Here is a 21,424-nt window from a genome sequence, read left to right on the forward strand (position 1 = left end):
TGTGTTTTACTTCGTCAATAGAAAATGTGTTTAGAGTTTTGTAACAGCTTCCTTTTTGATGATCTGTTTTAAGTTTTGTACTAAGCGTTGTGAAAATGTACCACATATTTATGAAAATTGCACCAAAGCAATAAAAAATAAAACTGTAAATGAAAGCAGACATTCACACTCATTACAGTATCACATACCTACAGTGGTGGAAAAAAGTATTTAGTCAGCCACCAATTGTGCAAGTTCTCCCACTTAAAAAGATGAGAGAGGCCTGTAATTTTCATCATAGGTACACGTCAACTATGACAGACAAATTGAGAAAAAAAAATCCAGAAAATCACATTGTAGGATTTTTTATGAATTTATTTGCAAATTATGGTGGAAAATAAGTATTTGGTCACCTACAAACAAGCAAGATTTCTGGCTCTCACAGACCTGTAACTTCTTCTTTAAGAGGCTCCTCTGTCCTCCACTCGTTACCTGTATTAATGGCACCTGTTTGAACTTGTTATCAGTATAAAAGACACCTGTCCACAACCTCAAACAGTCACACTCCAAACTCCACTATGGCCAAGACCAAAGAGCTGCCAAAGGACACCAGAAACAAAATTGTAGACCTGCACCAGGCTGGGAAGACTGAATCTGCAATAGGTAAGCAGCTTGGTTTGAAGAAATCAACTGTGGGAGCAATTATTAGGAAATGGAAGACATACAAGACCACTGATAATCTCCCTCGATCTGGGGCTCCACGCAAGATCTCACCCCGTGGGGTCAAAATGATCACAAGAACGGTGAGCAAAAATCCCAGAACCACACGGGGGGACCTAGTGAATGACCTGCAGAGAGCTGGGACCAAAGTAACAAAGCCTACCATCAGTAACACACTACGCCGCCAGGGACTCAAATCCTGCAGTGCCAGACGTGTCCCCCTGCTTAAGCCAGTACATGTCCAGGCCCGTCTGAAGTTTGCTAGAGTGCATTTGGATGATCCAGAAGAGGATTGGGAGAATGTCACATGGTCAGATGAAACCAAAATAGAATTTTTGGTAAAAACTCAACTCGTCGTGTTTGGAGGACAAAGAATGCTGAGTTGCATCCAAAGAACACCATACCTACTGTGAAGCATGGGGGTGGAAACATCATGCTTTGGGCTGTTTTTCTGCAAAGGGACCAGGACGACTGATCCGTGTAAAGGAAATAATGAATGGGGCCATGTATCCTGAGATTTTGAGTGAAAACCTCCTTCCATCAGCAAGGGCATTGAAGATGAAACGTGGCTGGGTCTTTCAGCATGACAATGATCCCAAACACACCGCCCGGGCAAAGAAGGAGTGGCTTCGTAAGAAGCATTTCAAGGTCCTGGAGTGGCCTCACCAGTCTCCAGATCTCAACCCCATAGAAAATCTTTGGAGGGAGTTTAAAGTCTGTGTTGCCCAGCGACAGCCCCAAAACATCACTGCTCTAGAGGAGATCTGCATGGAGGAATGGGCCAAAATACCAGCAACAGTGTGTGAAAACCTTGTGAAGACTTACAGAAAACGTTTGACCTGTGTCATTGCCAACAAAGGGTATATAACAAAGGATTGAGAAACTTTTGTTATTGACCAAATACTTATTTTCCACCATCATTTGCAAATAAATTCATTAAAAATCCTACAATGTGATTTTCTGGATATTTTTTCCTCATTTTGTCTGTCATAGTTGACGTGTACCTATGATGAAAATTACAGGCCTCTCTCCTCTTTTTAAGTGGGAGAACTTGCACAATTGGTGGCTGACTAAATATATTTTTTCCCCACTGTATGTATAAGGAACAGTAGGTACAACATTAGCAGGTGTGTATGTGTGCATATGTATCTGTTCATGTGTGTATTTGTAATTGACAGAGAGGGAGCCTAAGGTTAGATAATTTGAATTGCTACCATGGCAGGTGAGTCATTCCTGTGACGTTATTCACGCATAGGGATCACTGAACCCTGGAAGAGACTACTGCTGATCAGAGACAGCACATGTAGATTGGAGAGAGTCCCTGTGATGCACAGGAACTCAATAAATATATGTGAAGGGACAACCATCTAGTAAAGCTGTCTAAACAGTGTTAGTAACAGCAGTGGTCTTTTATTCCCCTTTCTCTCTCTCTCTCTCCCCCCCAGTGTTCTTTGATGACTGTGCAGGGAACGAGGGCGTGGCGTTTGAGGTGTCCCACCCAGACTTCCAGGTTGATGAGGAGATGAACCTGGTGGCCAGACGGGACGTGATGGACAGCGGCACCGTCATGTTCATCCATGGTGTCAACGAGCATGCTGAGGACATGGCACAGGTGGACATAGTAGGAGCTCCACCCCGGTCTCCCCAAACACTCAGGGTGAGTCACTAGCTGTCAAATGGATATCTCTTACCATGAGAGATAATGGATGCTGCTAGTTGTCACTGTTCAGCATTTGGTACCAACAACATGTTGTTGAGGGTCAGTGTGGACATCTAGGAGACTGCACAGCACATTTTTTTAATGACACCCTTATGTCTTTTCATTGTATTCATCTACAATATGCACTTATTTAGAGTGACTTCCTCCCACTGGGATGAGTAGACTTAATTTGGGTTTGGAAAGCCAATGGTTGATGAAAATGACTGTGAATTTACTTGCATCTTACTTTTGCCATGCAAGTACTGTTTATAGAAAGGCCCACTGTGCCTATTGCTTATTACATATTTTACATCTTTGTTCCTCCTCTTTATGGTGTCTTTGTTCAAAATAACAAATACAGGTACTTGATATTTGTCCAATAATCTACAAAACCAAATGAATCAACTTCACAGTATTCATATAGGCCCACTCCATTCATTACCCCCTCCTCTTACCTTATAACCAGTTCCAGTCCCCACCCCTCCATGCCACACTAGTGCTGCCAACTTGATTAAACCATTTTCCAGGGCCATCTTAGATATTCTGTTACCTCCCCTCCAATCATTGTTCTTTCCTGCTCCCTGCCCAAGTGTCCCGCTGGTGTCGTTCCTCCGGCTCGTCACCTAATGAGCAGCTTTCTCTCTCCGTCTCTGTGCGTCTCTTTGTTTATGCTTCTCCCATCATTTATTTAGTTAGCCAGTCCACGGGTATATATTTGGCAGGCCTGGGAGGACAAAAGTGAATTAGTAATCTCCATTCTGTGTGTGAGTGGGTAGAGGTTTCCTCATGAGTAATGCCACCATATTGTCCTTGTGGGCGAATGTGAAGGTGCTCTGTTTTCTAAATTGTTTTTAGTCTACCGATGCAAGTTATAAGAAGTTCCGCTAAATAAAATATTTTAGTCCTCATTTCCTTGGCATAGGATAACGAGACATTATGCATATTGACAAGAATAAGTGCAATATAATGAAACAAACATTATTTATTTTTTTGTTCGGTGGCAATGGCCCAATTTTATCTTTTGTCTTTTGAACTTTTCTTCAGAATTAATTCTGTAGGAGATGACTTGCAACAGTGTCAGACCAGCTCCCATCCCAGATCATCCATTGTCCCCTCCCTTTGTTCTGGCTCTTTTATATCTTTCTGCTACTCTACCCAGTGGGTGATATTAGTCTTAATTGCATAGAACACATGAACCTCATGACTTAGGCAAAGAGGGAAAGTAAGAATAGAGAGACAGAGGGGAATATTGGACATAATAGGGTTATGGTTGAGGAAGAGGAAGAGAAAGAGAAAAGGCTTGAACACAAAAGGGGCAGAAAGACAGGCGGAGAAAAGGGGGAAAAACAGGCAGATGAGACAATTCTAGGGAGAGAGAACATTTTTGTAATGTTACATGTAATGTTCCCTTGATGTTTTAGTGTCCAGTTTTCCGTTTCTTGGGGGAATATTCTATGAATGTTAACAAAAACCTCCTGAGAACCTATTTAGCATGTTTTGACATTAGAGTTAGGAGAACATTCCCTTCATTTCATTTACATTTTTACATTTACGTCATTTAGCAGACGCTCTTATCCAGAGCGACTTACAAATTGGTGCATTCACCTTATAGCCAGTGGGATAACCACTTTACAATGTTTTTTTTGTTTTTTTTGGGGGGGTAGAAGGATTACTTTATCCTATCCCAGGTATTCCTTAAAGAGGTGGGGTTTCAAATGTCTCCGGAAGGTGGTGAGTGACTCCACTGTCCTGACGTTGTGAGGGAGCTTGTTCCACCATTGGGGTGCCAGAGCAGCGAACAGTTTTGACTGGGCTGAGCGGGAACTGTGCTTCCGCAGAGGTAGGGGAGCCAGCAGGCCAGAGGTGGATGAACGCAATGCCCTCGTTTGGGTGTAGGGACTGATCAGAGCCTGAAGGTACGGAGGTGCCGTTCCCCTCACAGCTCCGTAGGCAAGCACCATGGTCTTGTAGCAGATGCGAGCTTCAACTGGAAGCCAGTGGAGTGTGCGGACGAGCGGGGGGACGTGAGAGAACTTGGGAAGGTTGAACACCAGACGGGCTGCGGCATTCTGGATGAGTTGTAGGGGTTTAATGGCACAGGCAGGGAGCCCAGCCAACAGCGAGTTGCAGTAATCCAGACGGGAGATGACAAGTGCCTGGATTATGATCTGTGCCGCTTCCTGTGTAAGGCAGGGTCGTACTCTCCGAATGTTGTAGAGCATGAACCTACAGGATCGGGTCACCGTCTTGATGTTAGCGGAGAACGACAGGGTGTTGTCCAGGGTCACGCCAAGGCTCTTCGCACTCTGGGAGGAGGACACAACGGAGTTGTCAACCGTGATGGCGAGATCATGGAACGGGCAGTCCTTCCCCGGGAGGAAGAGCAGCTCCGTCTTGCCAGGGTTCAGCTTGAGGTGGTGATCCGTCATCCATACTGATATGTCTGCCAGACATGCAGAGATGCGATTCACCACCTGGTTATCAGAAGGGGGAAAGGAGAAGATTAGTTGTGTGTTGTCTGCGTATCAATGATAGGAGAGGCCATGTGAGGATATGACAGAGCCAAGTGACTTGGTGTATAGCGAGAATAGGAGAGGGCCTAGAACTGAGCCCTGGGGGACACCAGTGGTGAGAGCACGTGGTGTGGAGACAGCTTCTCGCCACGCCACTTGGTAGGAGCGACCGGTCAGGTAGGACGCAATCCAAGAGTGAGCCGCGCCGGAGATGCCCAGCTCGGAGAGGGTGGAGAGGAAGATCTGATGGTTCACAGTATCAAAGGCAGCAGACAGGTCTAGAAGGACAAGAGCAGAGGAGAGAGAGTTAGCTTTAGCAGTGCGGAGAGCCTCCGTGACACAGAGAAGAGCAGTCTCAGTTGAATGACCAGTCTTGAAACCTGACTGGTTTGGATCAAGAAGGTCATTCTGAGAGAGATAGCAAGAGAGTTGGCTAAAGACGGCACGCTCAATAGTTTTGGAGAGAAAAGAAAGAAGGGATACTGGTCTGTAGTTGTTGACATCAGAGGGATCGAGTGTTGGTTTTTTGAGAAGGGGTGCAACTCTCACTCTCTTGAAGACGGAAGGGACATAGCCAGCAGAGGAGGATTCAGCAGGGAGGAGAAGGTGGCAAAGAGCTTCCTAGGGTTAGAGGCAGATGCTTGGAATTTAGAGTGGTAGAAAGTGGCCATAGCAGCAGAAACAGATGAAGAAAATGTAGAGAGGAGGGAGTGAAAAGATGCCAGGTCCGCAGGGAGTCTAGTTTTCCTCCATTTCCGCTTGGCTGCCCGGAGCCCTGTTCTGTGAGCTCGCAATGAGTCATCAAGCTACGGAGCTGGAGGGGAGGACCGAGCCGGCCGGGAGGATAGGGGACATAGAGAGTCAAAGGATGCAGAAAGGGAGGAGAGGAGGGTTGAGGAGGCAGAATCAGGAGATTGGAGGGAGAAGGATTGAGCAGAGGGAAGAGATGATAGGATGGAAAAGGAGAGAGTAGCGGGAGAGAGAGAGCGAAGGTTGCGACGGCGCATTACCATCTGAGTAGGGGCAGAGTGAGTAGTGTTGGAGGAGAGCGAGAGAGAAAAGGATACAAAGTAGTGGTCGGAGACATGGAGGGGAGTTGCAGTGAGATTAGTAGAAGAACAGCATCTAGTAAAGATGAGGTCAAGCGTATTGCCTGCCTTGTGAGTAGGGGGGGGACGGTGAGAGGGTGAGGTCAAAAGAGGAGAGGAGTGGAAAGAAGGAGGCAGAGAGAAATGAGTCAAAGGTAGACGTAGGGAGGTTGAAGTCCCCCAGAACTGTGAGGGGTGTGTATGCGAGAACACATGGTCAGATGAGGAGAGAGCAGTAGGGGTAGCAGTGTTTTCAGTGGTAATCCATGTTTCCGTCAGCGCCAAGAAGTCGAGGGATTGGAGGGTAGCATAGGCTGAGATGAACTCTGCCTTGTTGGCAGCAGAACGGCAGTTCCAGAGGCTGCCTGAGACCTGGAACTCCACGTGGGTGGTGCATGCAGGGACCACCAGGTTAGAGAGGCAGCAGCCACGCGGTGTGAGGCATTTGTATAGCCTGTGCGGAGAGGAGAGAACAGGGATAGACAGAGGCATAGTTGACAGGCTGCAGAGAATGGCTACAATAATGCAAAGGAGATCGGAATGAAATGAACTAAACATCTGGGAAAGGAGAGAGCGGGGCCTCCCTCACCACAACACCCAAATATAACTCTCCCAACTTCCACCTCAGAAACTATAATTGTTGTAAACTACAGCGGTTCAATGTTTTCTAGGAATAGACTAACTTAGTTTATTTAGCTAGCTAACTTGGTACAGTATTCTTCCGTGAAAATCGTCCAGGGCACATAGTCATAAGACGCAACAGCCAGCTAGCATGCCGGACTCCAACAACACGGTTTAGCACCAATACTCGGCCACAACAAACCACCAGTGTGTCAACACGCCAAGCAGATCATTCGTGTCCGTGTCTAACATTGTGGGTTAGTCCCGACAGCTTGAGCGAGTCCGTCGTCAATTTATTCAGCCCGTTAGTTAGCTAGAATAGTTAGCATACTAGCTAGCCATTGCTTTCAGACAAAGAAGAAACCCCTCCTTTCACGGCACGAACACACAGAGAGTGTAACGATCCCGGCAGTCTGAGTCGGGTCCTGGCTGGTGACTAGTTTTTCCTGTTCGTGATCTCCAGTTTCCCGAGGGTTCGGGAACGCTCCGGGGAGCTCTCTTGTTTTCCGCACCTGCATCCCATCAGCAATCTGCACACCTGGTCCTGATTATCACCCTTCTTAGGCTCTGGCCAAACATCCAGTTCCTGCCGGATCGTTAGCCATGAACAGTAGGTTTATCTGAGTATCAGTCCTAGAGCTTCTAGCGTTAGTTTTGTTGTTTTGTACCTTGTTGGTTTATTGTTGACTTACCTCCGTTTTTGTTCCATCTCCAGTCACTCGTCCGGAACCCTCACCCTACCTCTGCCTGATGGTCGGCGGCTGCCGAGCCATCATTGGACCAACAACTGCACCCTCAACAACTCATCCACGCCGCCCGCTCTGTTCCCTGGATTATCCTGCACCTTTTTTGAATCTGTAATAAACCCTCACCTTCGTTCAACTCTCCTTGTCCTGGTCTGCTTCTGGGTTCTGTCTGAGGGAACCGTGACAGAACGATCCGGCCAGTAATGAACCCAGCGGACCTGGACTCTGTTCGCCATGCCATTACCCATCAGGAGAAGATGTTGGGCCATCATAGCACGGTACTACAGGAGATCGCGTTGTCAGTTCGGAACCTTTCTACCGGTCTGACGGAGGTCCAGAACCAACGCAAGTTTCCGGTGGAGGATCCACTACCGGTTTCACCCATCTCGCCTGCCGCTTCTGGAGCTGTGTCCTTCCGTGAGCCCGAGGTTCCGACGCCGGATAGATATGAGGGGGAGCTGGGAAGATGCCGTTCCTTCCTTATGCAGTGTGGATTAGTGTTCGATCTACAGCCCTACTCTTATGCCACAGACAAGGCTAGGATAGCCTTTGTGATTGCGTTGCTGCGTGGTCGAGCGCTGGAGTGGGCTTCAGCCGTTTGGGAACGACAAGACCCCTGCATGGATTCATACCAGGGGTTCACGGCCGAGATGAGGAAGCTCTTCGACCATTCCGTCCGAGGGAGGGACGCAGCTAGGCGCCTGTTTTCGCTTCACCAAGGAACTCGCAGCGTGGCCGACTTCGTGATCGAGTTCAAGACGTTGGCGGTGGAGAGTGGGTGGAACGAGGAGTCTCTGCAAGCGGCCTTTTACCAGGGTCTGTCGGAGCAGCTCAAGGATGAGTTGATCTCCTATCCGGAGCCTAGTGACCTGGACAGCTTGGTAGCCTTGTCTATTCGGGTGGATAATCGAGTCCGAGAGCGAAGGAGGGAGAAGCAATGGGGTCCGTCCAATCGATCAGCTTCTCAGTTCCCAGTCGGGTCGGGTGGTGGACCAGAACACGTCGATCATTCTCCACCACAATGGATTAGTGGAGAGGTCCTCTCTCCCGATTCTGAACCCATGCAAGTGGGGCGGCACGGGTTAACCAAGGAGGAGCGTCAACATAGACGTAAGACCAACTGCTGCCTCTACTGTGGTAGCTCGGGACATTACATCTCCACTTGTTCCCGGCGGTCGTCAAACTGCCCGGCTCGCTAAAGTTGGGAGGACTTTTAGCGAGCCAGTTTCAACCTCTCAGTACCTCTGTCAGACCCCGTTTCCCGGCTACCCTTGTGAACAGGAATCAGAGCTTAGCGCTTAACGCTTTTATCGATTCAGGTGCCGATGGAAGCTTTCTTGATGCCGAGTTGGTGGAACAGCTGGGGCTTTCCAAGGAGCAATTGCCGGAAGCCATTGAAGCGACCACTCTGAACGGCAGTAGTCTGGCACGTATCACGATGAGGACTGAACCGGTTAAGATGCGGTTGTCGGGGAATCATTCTGAGATGATTTCATTCTTCATTCTGCCGTCTTCCCATGTTCCTCTGGTCCTTGGATACCCCTGGCTGAAGGAACACAATCCCACGTTCGATTGGGTGACGGGCAAGGTAACGAGTTGGAGCCTTGATTGTCATGCTAACTGTCTCAGGACTGCCTGCCCCCATTCGGTTCCCAGTCAGGTGATTGAGGCTAAACCCCCAGATTTGTCCCTGGTTCCCGAGACATATCACGATTTGGGGAAAGTTTTCAGTAAGCAGAAGGCTCTGTCACTCCCTCCCCACCGACCATATGATTGTGCCATCAACCTGGTTCCTGGAGCTGTCTACCCCAAAGGGAAGGTTATACAGTATCTCCCGACCTGAACGTGAGGCGTTGGAGACCTACATCAAGGAGTCCCTAGCTGCTGGTCTCGTTCGTCCCTCGTCATCACCCCTGGGGGCAGGATTCTTCTTTGTGGGTAAGAAGGATGGCTCTCTTCGACCGTGTATTGATTATCGGGGGTTGAATGACATCACGGTCAAGAACAAGTATCCCCTGCCCTTGATGAGTTCTGCCTTCGACTCTTACAGGGTGCTACGGTGTTCACCAAGCTAGACCTACGCAATGCGTATCACCTGGTCCGGATCAGAGAGGGGGACGAGTGGTTGACGGGTTTCAATACACCGATGGGTCACTTCGAGTATCAGGTGATGCCGTTTGGACTGACCAATGCTCCAGCGGTATTCCAGAGTATGGTGAACGACGTCCCTGAGAGATATGATCGGTCTCTTTGTGTTTGTTTACCTGGATGACATTCTGATCTTCTCGAAGGAACCTTCCGACCACGTCCAGCATGTCCGGCAGGTTCTGCAGCGATTGTTGGAGAATCGCCTGTTCGTGAAGGCCGAGAAGTGCGAGTTTCACGCCCACACGACATCCTTTCTCGGGTACATCATCTCCAGGGGAGAGATTAGGATGGACCAGGAGAAGGTTAGAGCGGTTCTGGAATGGGCCCAGCCCGGTACGAGATTGCAGCTCCAGAGATTTTTGGGGTTTGCGAATTTCTACCGCAGATTCATCCGGGATTACAGCCGTGTGGCCGCTCCATTAACTGCCTTGACTTCCAGTATCAGGACCTTCAAGTGGAATCCGGAGGCGGATCGAGCGTTTCTGGATTTGAAGAGGCGATTCACCAACGCACCGATTCTCTCTCAACCGGACACGGCCCGTCAGTTCGTCGTTGAAGTGGACGCGTCTGATGTGGGAGTTGGCGCCATCCTGTCGCAGCGATGCTCCACGGACAGTAAACTCCATCCCTGCGCCTACTACTCTCGTCGCCTTTCGCCTGCGGAGAGGAATTACGATGTGGGTAACCGGGAGCTTCTCGCGGTGAAACTTGCCTTGGAGGAGTGGCGCCACTGGTTGGAGGGGGCGGAGCAACCGTTTATTGTCTGGACTGACCACAAGAATCTTGCTTACGTGCAATCGGCTAAACGTCTCAACTCCCGTCAGGCCAGGTGGGCGTTGTTTTTCGGACGATTCAAGTTTGCCCTGACGTTCCGACCTGGATCTAAGAACGGCAAGGCGGACGCCTTGTCCCGGATGTTCTCCAAGACGGAGGAGAGTGGGTCCAAGACCGAGACAATCCTCCCCCGGAACTGCGTCGTGGGAGCAGTTATGTGGAAGATTGAGGAGGAGGTGCTGGCGGCCCTTCGGACTCAGCCCGGTCCCGGTAACGGTCCACCCGGTCGGTTGTTTGTGCCTGAGTCGGGTTCGTCCTGCTGTCCTCAAATGGTCCCACGCCAGTAAGATGGCTTGTCACCCTGGCGTGGCTCGGACAATGGCGTTTCTTCGCAGACGCTTTTTGGTGGCCTGCCATGGCCGAGGATACTCGGGGTTTTGTTGCTGCCTGTCCAGTGTGTGCGCAGAATAAGAGTACCAATCGGCCCAGCTCTGGACTACTTCACCCCCTTCCTATTCCCCGGCGACCATGGTCGCATCTGGCCCTGGACTTCGTCACTGGGTTGCCCGCTTCTGAGGGGAACACGGTCGTTCTGACTATCGTGGACAGATTCAGCAAGTTCGCCCACTTTGTGCCAATTGCCAAGCTTCCCTCTGCCTCGGAGACGTCCGAGATCCTGGTTAGGAGGTTTTCAGGGTCCACGGTTTGCCCAGTGATATCGTTTCCGACCGTGGCCCTCAGTTTACCTCTGCTGTCTGGAAGTCCTTCTGTTTGGCCATTGGAGCTACAGTCAGTCTCACATCTGGTTTTCACCCCCAATCCAATGGTCAGGCGGAGAGAGCCAACCAGAAGATGAAATCCACGCTACGCTGTCTGGTCTCTTCCAACCCCACCTCCTGGGTCTCTCAGTTGCCTTGGGTTGAGTATGCCCACAATACTCTCCCTACATCTGCCACTGGGATGTCTCCCTTCCAGTGCCTGTATGGCTACCAACCTCCCTTGTTCCCTTCTCAGGAGAAGGAGCTCTCAGTGCCTTCTGTTCAGGCCCATATTCGTCGTTGCCACCGGACCTGGCATCGGGCCAGAAAGGCACTCCTTAGAGTTTCGGACCGGTATCAGCTCCAGGCGAATCGTCGCCGGATCCCCGCTCCCACCTACACCATCGGAGATAGGGTCTGGTTGGCTACACGGGATCTTCCTTTACGGACTGAGTCTAGGAAGTTGTTACCGAAGTTCATTGGTCCGTTTGTGGTGGAGAAGGTGATCAATCCAGTGGCAGTTCGACTCAAACTACCGAGGACGCTCAGAGTCCATCCCACCTTTCATGTCTCCTGCCTCAAGCCTGTCTTCCTCAGTCCTCTGTTGCCTCCTCCGCCTCCTCCTCCTCCTCCTCGGATGATCGGAGGTGGTCCTGCCTACACGGTGCGTCGCATCATGGATTCCAGACGGCGGGGCCGGGGTTTCCAGTATCTCGTGGACTGGGAGGGGTATGGTCCTGAAGAGAGGAGTTGGATTCCGCGGCGACAGGTCCTAGATGCTGACCTCATCAGTGATTTCTACCGCCTCCATCCTGGCGCTCCGGGAGGTCCGCCCGGTGGCGTTCGTCGGAGGGGGGGTACTGTAACGATCCCGGCAGTCTGAGTCGGGTCCTGGCTGGTGACTAGTTTTTCCTGTTCGTGATCTCCAGTTTCCCGAGGGTTCGGGAACGCTCCGGGGAGCTCTCTTGTTTTCCGCACCTGCATCCCATCAGCAATCTGCACACCTGGTCCTGATTATCACCCTTCTTAGGCTCTGGCCAAACATCCAGTTCCTGCCGGATCGTTAGCCATGAACAGTAGGTTTATCTGAGTATCAGTCCTAGAGCTTCTAGCGTTAGTTTTGTTGTTTTGTACCTTGTTGGTTTATTGTTGACTTACCTCCGTTTTTGTTCCATCTCCAGTCACTCGTCCGGAACCCTCACCCTACCTCTGCCTGATGGTCGGCGGCTGCCGAGCCATCATTGGACCAACAACTGCACCCTCAACAACTCATCCACGCCGCCCGCTCTGTTCCCTGGATTATCCTGCACCTTTTTTGAATCTGTAATAAACCCTCACCTTCGTTCAACTCTCCTTGTCCTGGTCTGCTTCTGGGTTCTGTCTGAGGGAACCGTGACAGAGAGAGCCAAGCTAACGTTAACTAGTCACCCATGTCCCGAATTCCTTGAACGACTCTGGCTAACGACTCTGGCTACCAATATGTAAAAACAAAACACAAATGTAGGTTATGACTTACCGCTAGCAGCTACTGTTAGCTAGCCAAGTGCAAAGCTAGCCACTGAATTGACTCAGCCAGTTTCCGTCTGTTCGCTAGGTCGTTCCAGCTATTTTGTACTAGTAGCTATCCAGGTAGCAACACGCTAGCTAAATTTCAAGCACAGTAGCCACTTACTACCTAACGTTAACGGTTCAGACAATGAGGTTAGAAAACAGCTGAATGGTAGGCATTATTGTATGTAATTATTGTAGGCAGCCAGCTGGCGTAATTTCAGGCACTCTCAGGTGTGAAACAACTATACCGTTGCTAATAGTTGCCAGTAGCTACCCGCCAGCTAGTCCAGGTAGTGGGTTAGCTAGCTAGCTTCGTGCTTCACCGGGCTCAGCCGAATACAATACTAACCTACAATAATTACATACAACAACCCACGATAACTACCTACAATACAAACAGAATTTACCCAGAACGTGGTTAACATGTTCTCAGAATATTCAATATTAATGTTCTATACATGTTTCATGGGATGTTGCAAGAACATTCATGTGTCTAGTTTTCTGAGGGTTAGGAGAATATTCAATCAATGTCCCACCAAACATACACAGAAAATTGTTGCTGTGTGTGTGTCCTTAACCTTGCCAACAGTGAAAGTGCTGTGAATGGATCAGTAGTTCACCAATCAGGGCCTTGATTGGCTTGACCATCAGGCGACGTCCTGACAACTGATACACATGAATGTTCTTGCAATGTTCCCATGAGACGTGTATAGAACATTCATATCATACAGTATGTACTGAGAACATGGAAACCATGTTCTATGTATGTTTGGTGGGATGTTGATGGAATATTCAGAGAACATGGTAACCACATAAAGTGGGGAAAAAAAAGTATTTAGTCAGCCACCAATTGTGCAAGTTCTCCCACTTAAAAAGATGAGAGAGGCCTGCAATTTTCATCATAGGTACACGTCAACTATGACAGACAAAATGAGAAAAGAAATCCAGAAAATCACATTGTAGGATTTTTTATGAATTTATTTGCAAATGATGGTGGAAAATAAGTATTTGGTCACCTACAAACAAGCAAGATTTCTGGCTCTCACAGACCTGTAACTTCTTCTTTAAGAGGCTCCTCTGTCCTCCACTCGTTACCTGTATTAATGGCACCTGTTTGAACTTGTTATCAGTATAAAAGACACCTGTCCACAACCTCAAACAGTCACACTCCAAACTCCACTATGGCCAAGACCAAAGAGCTGTCAAAGGACACCAGAAACAAAATTGTAGACCTGCACCAGGCTGGGAAGACTGAATCTGCAATAGGTAAGCAGCTTGGTTTGAAGAAATCAACTGTGGGAGCAATTATTAGGAAATGGAAGACATACAAGACCACTGATAATCTCCCTCGATCTGGGGCTCCACGCAAGATCTCACCCTGTGGGGTCAAAATGATCACAAGAACGGTGAGCAAAAATCCCAGAACCACACGGGGGGACCTAGTGAATAACCTGCAGAGAGCTGGGACCAAAGTAACAAAGCTTACCATCAGTAACACACTACGCCGCCAGGGACTCAAATCCTGCAGTGCAAGACGTGTCCCCCTGCTTAAGCCAGTACATGTCCAGGACCGTCTGAAGTTTGCTAGAGTGCATTTGGATGATCCAGAAGAGGATTGGGAGAATGTCATATGGTCAGATGAAACCAAAATAGAACTTTTTGGTAAAAACTCAACTCGTCGTGTTTGGAGGACAAAGAATGCTGAGTTGCATCCAAAGAACACCATACCTACTGTGAAACATGGGGGTGGAAACATCATGCTTTGGGGCTGTTTTTCTGCAAAGGGACCAGGACGACTGATCCGTATAAAGTAAGAATGAATGGGGCAATGTATCGTGAGATTTTGAGTGAAAACCTCCTTCCATCAGCAAGGGCATTGAAGATGAAACGTGGCTGGGTCTTTCAGCATGACAATGATCCCAAACACACCGCCCGGGCAACGAAGGAGTGGCTTCGTAAGAAGCATTTCAAGGTCCTGGAGTGGCCTAGCCAGTCTCCAGATCTCAACCCCATAGAACATCTTTGGAGGGAGTTGAAAGTCCGTGTTGCCCAGCGACAGCCCCAAAACATCACTGCTCTAGAGGAGATCTGCATGAGGAATGGGCCAAAATACCAGCAACAGTGTGTGAAAACCTTGTGAAGACTTACAGAAAACGTTTGACCTGTGTCATTGCCAACAAAGTGTATATAACAAAGTATTGAGAAACTTTTGTTATTGACCAAATACTTATTTTCCACCATCATTTGCAAATAAATTCATTAAAAATCCTACAATGTGATTTTCTGGATTTTTTTTTCTCATTTTGTCTGTCATAGTTGACGTGTACCTATGATGAAAATTACAGGCCTCTCTCATCTTTTTAAGTGGGAGAACTTGCACAATTGGTGGCTGACTAAATACTTTTTTCCCCCACTGTATTCTGGGTAAGTTCTATTTGACATTAAGGGAATGGTCTCTTGGAAACAGTCCTTGAACATCACTGGAATATTCCTATGAAAATGTTAGGTAATGACCTAATGAGTCTCTTAAGAGAATGTTCTCTAAAGTTGTGGGAACATTTGTTGTTAGCTGGGTGGGTGTCCTTTAATGCCATGTGGTTAAGAGCTCTCATTATTTCACAATCAATTAATCGACAAGGGGCTCTCTGCTTTGAGGAGCAGATATCCACAGAACAAAGTAACAGAACCATCACCCCCCCATCATACATTGCATTTCTCTATGATGTAGACTTCAAGATTCAATCATTATTATTCCCCAATAGATCCACCAAACAGGGCTGGCTGTCCCCGCCAAAAGCCCCAAAGTCTGGAAAGTAGTTTAGTAGTGGTTGTGTTTGGAGTTTATGTTGGGCGAACCAACGCCACTACACCAATCGGACCAGGCCAACATCACAGCAATTGCTTTGCTATTAGGAACATAGCTATTTTAGAATGAGAGGAAACAGAATGAAATTGAAAAATAGAGTTGGGTTCAACATTTTAATGTGCCATCTTCTAAACACAATCAATCTCAACCACAGCAAATAACAGTACAAAACTGTTATTTTCCCTTAAAACACTGTTCCCATGTCGCTGTTGCCAAGCTTTCATTACTCCAACCCCTCAAATTCTCCACTAATGCCCTGTGGAAATGTCCCTGGGTGTGTATATTGATATATCAATGGTATAGTTTCAGATTTATTGGCATTTGATAATTGATAAGTGCTGTCTGAGTGAAGAATATGTTTTTAATTCTTCAGTGGGGGGACCAGACATTAATGTGGGCTACAGTGGGAGGGAGGCTGCTGATAAATGAATGCTGTTACGAGGAAACTCTGAATTCAGAGAATAATTTATTCTCTTTTGCTGGGGATCAATATGGGAATTAATGGAATAATGCATTTCAATAAGATATGGAATTTGGTTTCTTGTTCTGTTGTTTTCTTTCTGTTATGTTTCCCTCTGGGAAATAAATAGCACTTTTCAAATGTAACAATTGATAAGCGCAAAATAGAACAAATAATTAAAAAAGCTTATTTAGTTGGCTTAGTTGTTTTTATTCCATGCCATTTCACTCTGAATTAAATTTTATATTGCATCCAGAGAAAACAACAAAAAGAAAACATTGTCCATTAGCCTTTAATGGATAACATTAAAAATGTGATAATGCTGCCACAACTTAGCAGTTGACAGTACATACTATACCTGCTCTTACTGCAGTGTAAAGCATGCACTCTCACTTGCTCTTTCTGTTAAAGTACTGTGCTGTGCTGTATCTCTGTCAGCAGTGCAGTACACATGACCACTCAGTTTTCTCTGCTCTACTCAGCCTCTTTGTTGTTCTCCTGGTTTTCCACATCACTACAAGGTTGTGGGCATGGACCCTCTGTCATATACTTGGGGTAACTCTGAGTTTTCTATTAATGCAGAGTCATGTCTAGGCCTGGGTCACTGTGTTAGGATGGCACAGTCTGTCCTGCTAGTCCTTACATTAACCTCAGCAATGTCTGTCAATAAATAGTTATTTAGCAATCTTCCAAAGTGCTTAGTTGACCTGATATTGACCTCCACAGTTCATAGGTGGTGGTGGTGATCACTTTCATGTATGTAATAACAACCAGGATTGTTGTTGTTTGTTGTGTCTGGAGACTAGCACTGGCATGTTGCGTCTGGAGACTAGCTTGTGTTATGTTACTGTGTCCATGTGTGAGCACCACCTCTCCAACAGACATTCAGGAATGACTAATGACACTTCTCTATATAGTATTCAGGGGAAGAATGGCAGAATGGACAAGGACATGACATTGTTGCCGCAATAACTCTGTTCTCAGTCAGTGAGTGACAAAGGCTCTGTCTGTCGCAATGCCTATATGATCTAGGTCAATCAGGAGCCACCACCATCAACAACTTCTCTCATTCCTCTTTGTCATACACTGTTCATTAACCCATTACGGGCATGGTGTCCATGTATGCCCTGAATAGCTGCTCCAGAGCGCTCAGGACCTCAGACTGGGGCGAAGGTCCCTAAGCACACAGCCAAGACAACGCAGGAGTGGCTTCGGGACAAGTCTCTGAATGTCCTTGAGTGGCCCAGCCAGAGCCAGGACTTGAACCTGATCGTACATCTCTGGAGAGACCAGAAAATAGCTGTGCAGTGACGCTCCCCATCCAACCTGACAGCGCTTGAGAGGATCCGCAGAGAAGAATGGGAGAAACTCCCTAAATACAGGTGTGCCAAGCTTGTAGCGTCATACACAAGAGGAGTCGAGGCTGTAATCGCTGCCAAAGGTGCTTCAACAAAGTCCTGAGTCAGTACTGGTGGTCTGAATACTTATGTAAATATTATATTTCAGTTGTTTATTTTTAATACATTTGCTTTGTCATTATGGCATATTGTGTAGATTGATGAGGAACTAAAACAATTTAATCAATTTTAGAATAAGGCTGTAACGTAACAAAATGTGGAAAAAAATCAAGGGGTCTGGATACTTTCCGAATGCACTGTAAGCAGTGGCGGCTCCTGAAAAAATTCTCAGGAGGGGCAATTTTTCTGATGATTTAGGTGACCTACACACATTTAAAAAAAGATATGTCCAGCAACAACATGAAGACAGGGGCAGCATATAAGTCAATACCAGAAGCATTTATTGACTGATCTGGGGAGATGGATTCCAGTTTCTGTGACAGATTATAAATAATCTCTGATGCCTTTGTTATATTAGCTTTTGGTTGAATGTACTGTCGTAGTAAATATATAATGTTATAGCTTGGTCTGACTAAAATCTTGTGCATGACCCATTTTGTGTTGGGCGTTTGTTTTCAATCAATGCTGTTCCTATCCTATAACAATGGACAAAAGAGTCCTATCTTGTCAGCCTTGTCAGCAGGTGGCCAAGGACAACTGGTCCTCTGTAGCTCAGCTGGTAGAGCACGGCGCTTGTAACGCCAAGGTAGTGGGTTCGATCCCCGGGACCACCCATACACAAAAAAAAAAATGTATGCACGCATGACTGTAAGTCGCTTTGGATAAAAGCGTCTGCTAAATGGCATATTATTATTATTACAACACCCACGCCATAGGTCTCTCAGTTCTTCCAACTCACGAGTTCTTGCTCTGAGGACACACACACACACACACACACACACATCATCACTGATAACACACACACGCACACACATCATCACTGTTAAACACACACACACACACACACACAAAAATCCCCTCTCTTTAGGCTGAACATTTGAAGACAGAGAACCCGACTCAGAGCCAATGCAACAGTGGAGTGGACCTCGCCCAACTCATCAGGACCAATCAGAAGATCAGAACTACTAGATTCAACCTACATCATTTATTGTATAAAATGTCTGCACACAATGTTTTCGGGGCTCTCTTCTCCCTAAGAGTTTGACTGAACGAGTCCGTGCACGCGATTCCAGATATCTTTACCTCTGAATAAACTGCCTTTATTATACCATTATCCACCCTGTCCAAAGTCTCTACTTGGTCTCAGTTCTCCAGTAAACTTGTGATTATCAACAGTACACAACGGTAACAAACAATTGGGGGATCTCACGGGGCAGATAGTAAGGTCGCAGTGACACAGAAAGCAGTTCAATGTCGGGGTACAGAGTCGCTCTCTTACCAGGATCGCGGTCCGCTCTGACCAGGGTGAAGGTGGCCGGCTCCACTTCTCTGTCCGGGACTCTGTCATCCAGCCAAGTCTCCCAGCTGTATTGGGATTCAGCTGCCAGCAGCGTTTTCATTATTTAGTCCGTTCATAGCGGGTATGTACACGATCAACAAGATCAGTCCAAAACCAACCACTGGAAATCCATGGTTGGCAGAATGTTTGTAAACTAAGTCTACAAATTAAAAACATAAAATAACGCCACACTGCAGGTCGCAACAGAGACGCTGCTAGCCGCCATTTTCTTAGCTACGTTCATGGTTACGTCACGTATGACGAAAGCGCGTAAGTGCAAGCCCACAGACACCCATAGAGATTGTATTGAAAGCTTTGAAATTTGAAAAAAATAGATTTTACATGACAGGCTATGAGAGACTTCTGGGCGATTTTCAACTTGACTGAAATCGCCCCAAAAACGGGCGGGGCCATTTGAAGCACGACTTTAGCCTGATTTGACATTTAGTGGCTGGCAGATCAGACGTGAACACTGATAACTACTGTTGCCGTGATATAATTGATTAGAAAAAAAATCCCTTCCTTTTCCCGTTTGGCAGTGCGTCGCCCATATCGCCCTATTGAACAAGCCGTCCCTGACTGTAAGTACACACACACATCGATCCTTATCTTTTCACTGCCCTACATTTTGTTCCTCACTAAGATTCCCTAACGAGAGAGAGAGAGAGAGAGAGAGAGAGAGATTTAAATAATATTTATTGGGTCTGGGAGCCCACCACACAATAAATACTCATACAAAACCGTATTTACACATCAATTAAAAACACAACTCCAATTCCTCCTCCACAGTAACTGAACACAACAGCCTCTGAATAACCCATATACTCATAAACAGATCAATATTGTTGACAAGTTTATAATAGGCAAACTCAACCCTTAGTCTCGCTGCCAACATTCCCTCCAGCATTCCCACCACATGCACAGACCCCTGTCCCCGAATACTGTTCTTTCGGGTCTTCCATATCGCTAATTTTGCTGCCCCTAACACAAAATTAAGCAACACAACTACACCTTTTTGGCTAAACCTGTACTTTGGCCCAAATATATACAGTGGAGAAGAGAAAACCTCTCCCAACGTTGAGAACCAATTAGTGATCAGGTCAATCATCCCGACCAACCTGGGACACTGTAAAAACAGATGTGCCAGAGTTTCAGACTCAGCACAGAATGGACACTCCTCCCCAACAGTAGGATCCAGGTGTACCAGATGCATGTTGGTGGCTATGGCTCCATGTATTATCCTCCATTGGAGGTCAGCTGTCCTCTTATCAATAGGCAGTTTGTATAATGATCGCCAACAGCCTTTTGTGGAGGCACCTGGACCAAGCACACCCGCCCACCTCGTCGATTTTACCCCTTCCAGGGAAGAGGCACGGGACACCTTTACACATATTCCGTACATGGCCTTCTCTCCCACCTCCTTGAACTCCCCCAGCTCCGGGGTATCAAAGGAAAGCAGCATCCCCACGTCCTCCTCGAATGCCCCCGCCGCAGCACTAACAATCAGTGCAGGTAACACATAATCCAGACCCTCCTTCCACCGATCAGAATTGGAAGTGTCAGTCACATACTGCAGATGAAGTACTGGCAAGGAGTCACAGACCTCAGCGACGACCTTCCTCAGTGGGCGAGACGATCGGATCCCCGCTCTTTCTCCCAGCTCCTCCAACGACCTATTCCTGTTCCGCATCAGATGACCCAGCTTAGTACACCCCACGCCTAACAGGCATGAACGTAGGCTAGCTGAACCCAGAACACGGGACTGGATGGCAGTGTTATGAAAAAGAGGCTCTTCAAAAAGCCACATCCCTGGTGGCATGCAGGCCTTACGGGACTTGACCAGAACTCTCCAAGCCTGCATAACAGACTCATAAAATGGAGTCAGGCCAGGCAACTCACCCCCCTCCAGCTTTAAGAGGAAAAGGTGCTTGTGTAAGCCCAAACAGCCCACTCTCCTCATCAATGTGTAGGCTGTGTCAACCCAGCTAGAACCGTCACTGTACAACAGTCTCTGTGCTGCTTGAAGCCGGAAAGCCATGATCCTGGAAGAAATGTCCACCAGGCCTTGCCCACCCTTGTGCAGTGGCAAGTACAGGGCTGAAGCTTTAATCCAATGTTGTCCAGACCAGAAAAAATTGACAAGGGTCCTCTGAAGCTCTTGTATCAGACCCTTTGGTGACTGCAAAATCATTAGTCTGTGCCACAGGGTAGAGGCAGCAAGATTATTAGCTACCAGTACCCTTCCCCTATAAGACAGCTGGGGCAGCACCCATTTCCATCTTGACAGTCTGGCACACACTTTCTCCACTACACCCTCCCAGTTATTTTTCTGAAAGACATCGGAGCCGAGAAAAACCCCCAAAGTCTTCATCCCATCTCTGCCCCACTGAAGCCCCCCTGGTAACTGTGGAGCGGACCCCATCTGAAGCTGGCCTGCCCACAGCGCTTCACTCTTTCCCCAATTGACTCTAGCTGAGGAGGCCCCCTCATTCACCTTTAAAGCATTTGAGAGAACCTTAACATCCTCACCCCCTGTAATAAAAACTGTCACGTCATCTGCATATGCAGACAGTGCTATCGTGGGACCCTTCATAACCCCTGGCACAGAAAAACCAGTAAGCCTCGCTCTTAAAAAACAAAGCATT

At 47.5% G+C, this 21,424-nt stretch overlaps 1 protein-coding gene across 1 annotated transcript in view; it reads left to right on the plus strand.

Moving 5' to 3' along the window:
* LOC121576676 (cadherin-13-like) overlaps positions 1-21,424 on the plus strand; it is a 670,880-nt gene that overhangs the window by 218,717 nt on the left and 430,739 nt on the right. The window contains exon 3 of the mRNA XM_041890029.2: positions 2,145-2,356. Within this exon, the coding sequence (XP_041745963.1) occupies positions 2,145-2,356 (212 nt within the window). The remainder of the gene's footprint in view (positions 1-2,144; positions 2,357-21,424) is intronic.

Source organism: Coregonus clupeaformis, chromosome 29 (assembly GCF_020615455.1).
Source record: "Coregonus clupeaformis isolate EN_2021a chromosome 29, ASM2061545v1, whole genome shotgun sequence".
NCBI classification, from domain to species: domain Eukaryota; kingdom Metazoa; phylum Chordata; class Actinopteri; order Salmoniformes; family Salmonidae; genus Coregonus; species Coregonus clupeaformis.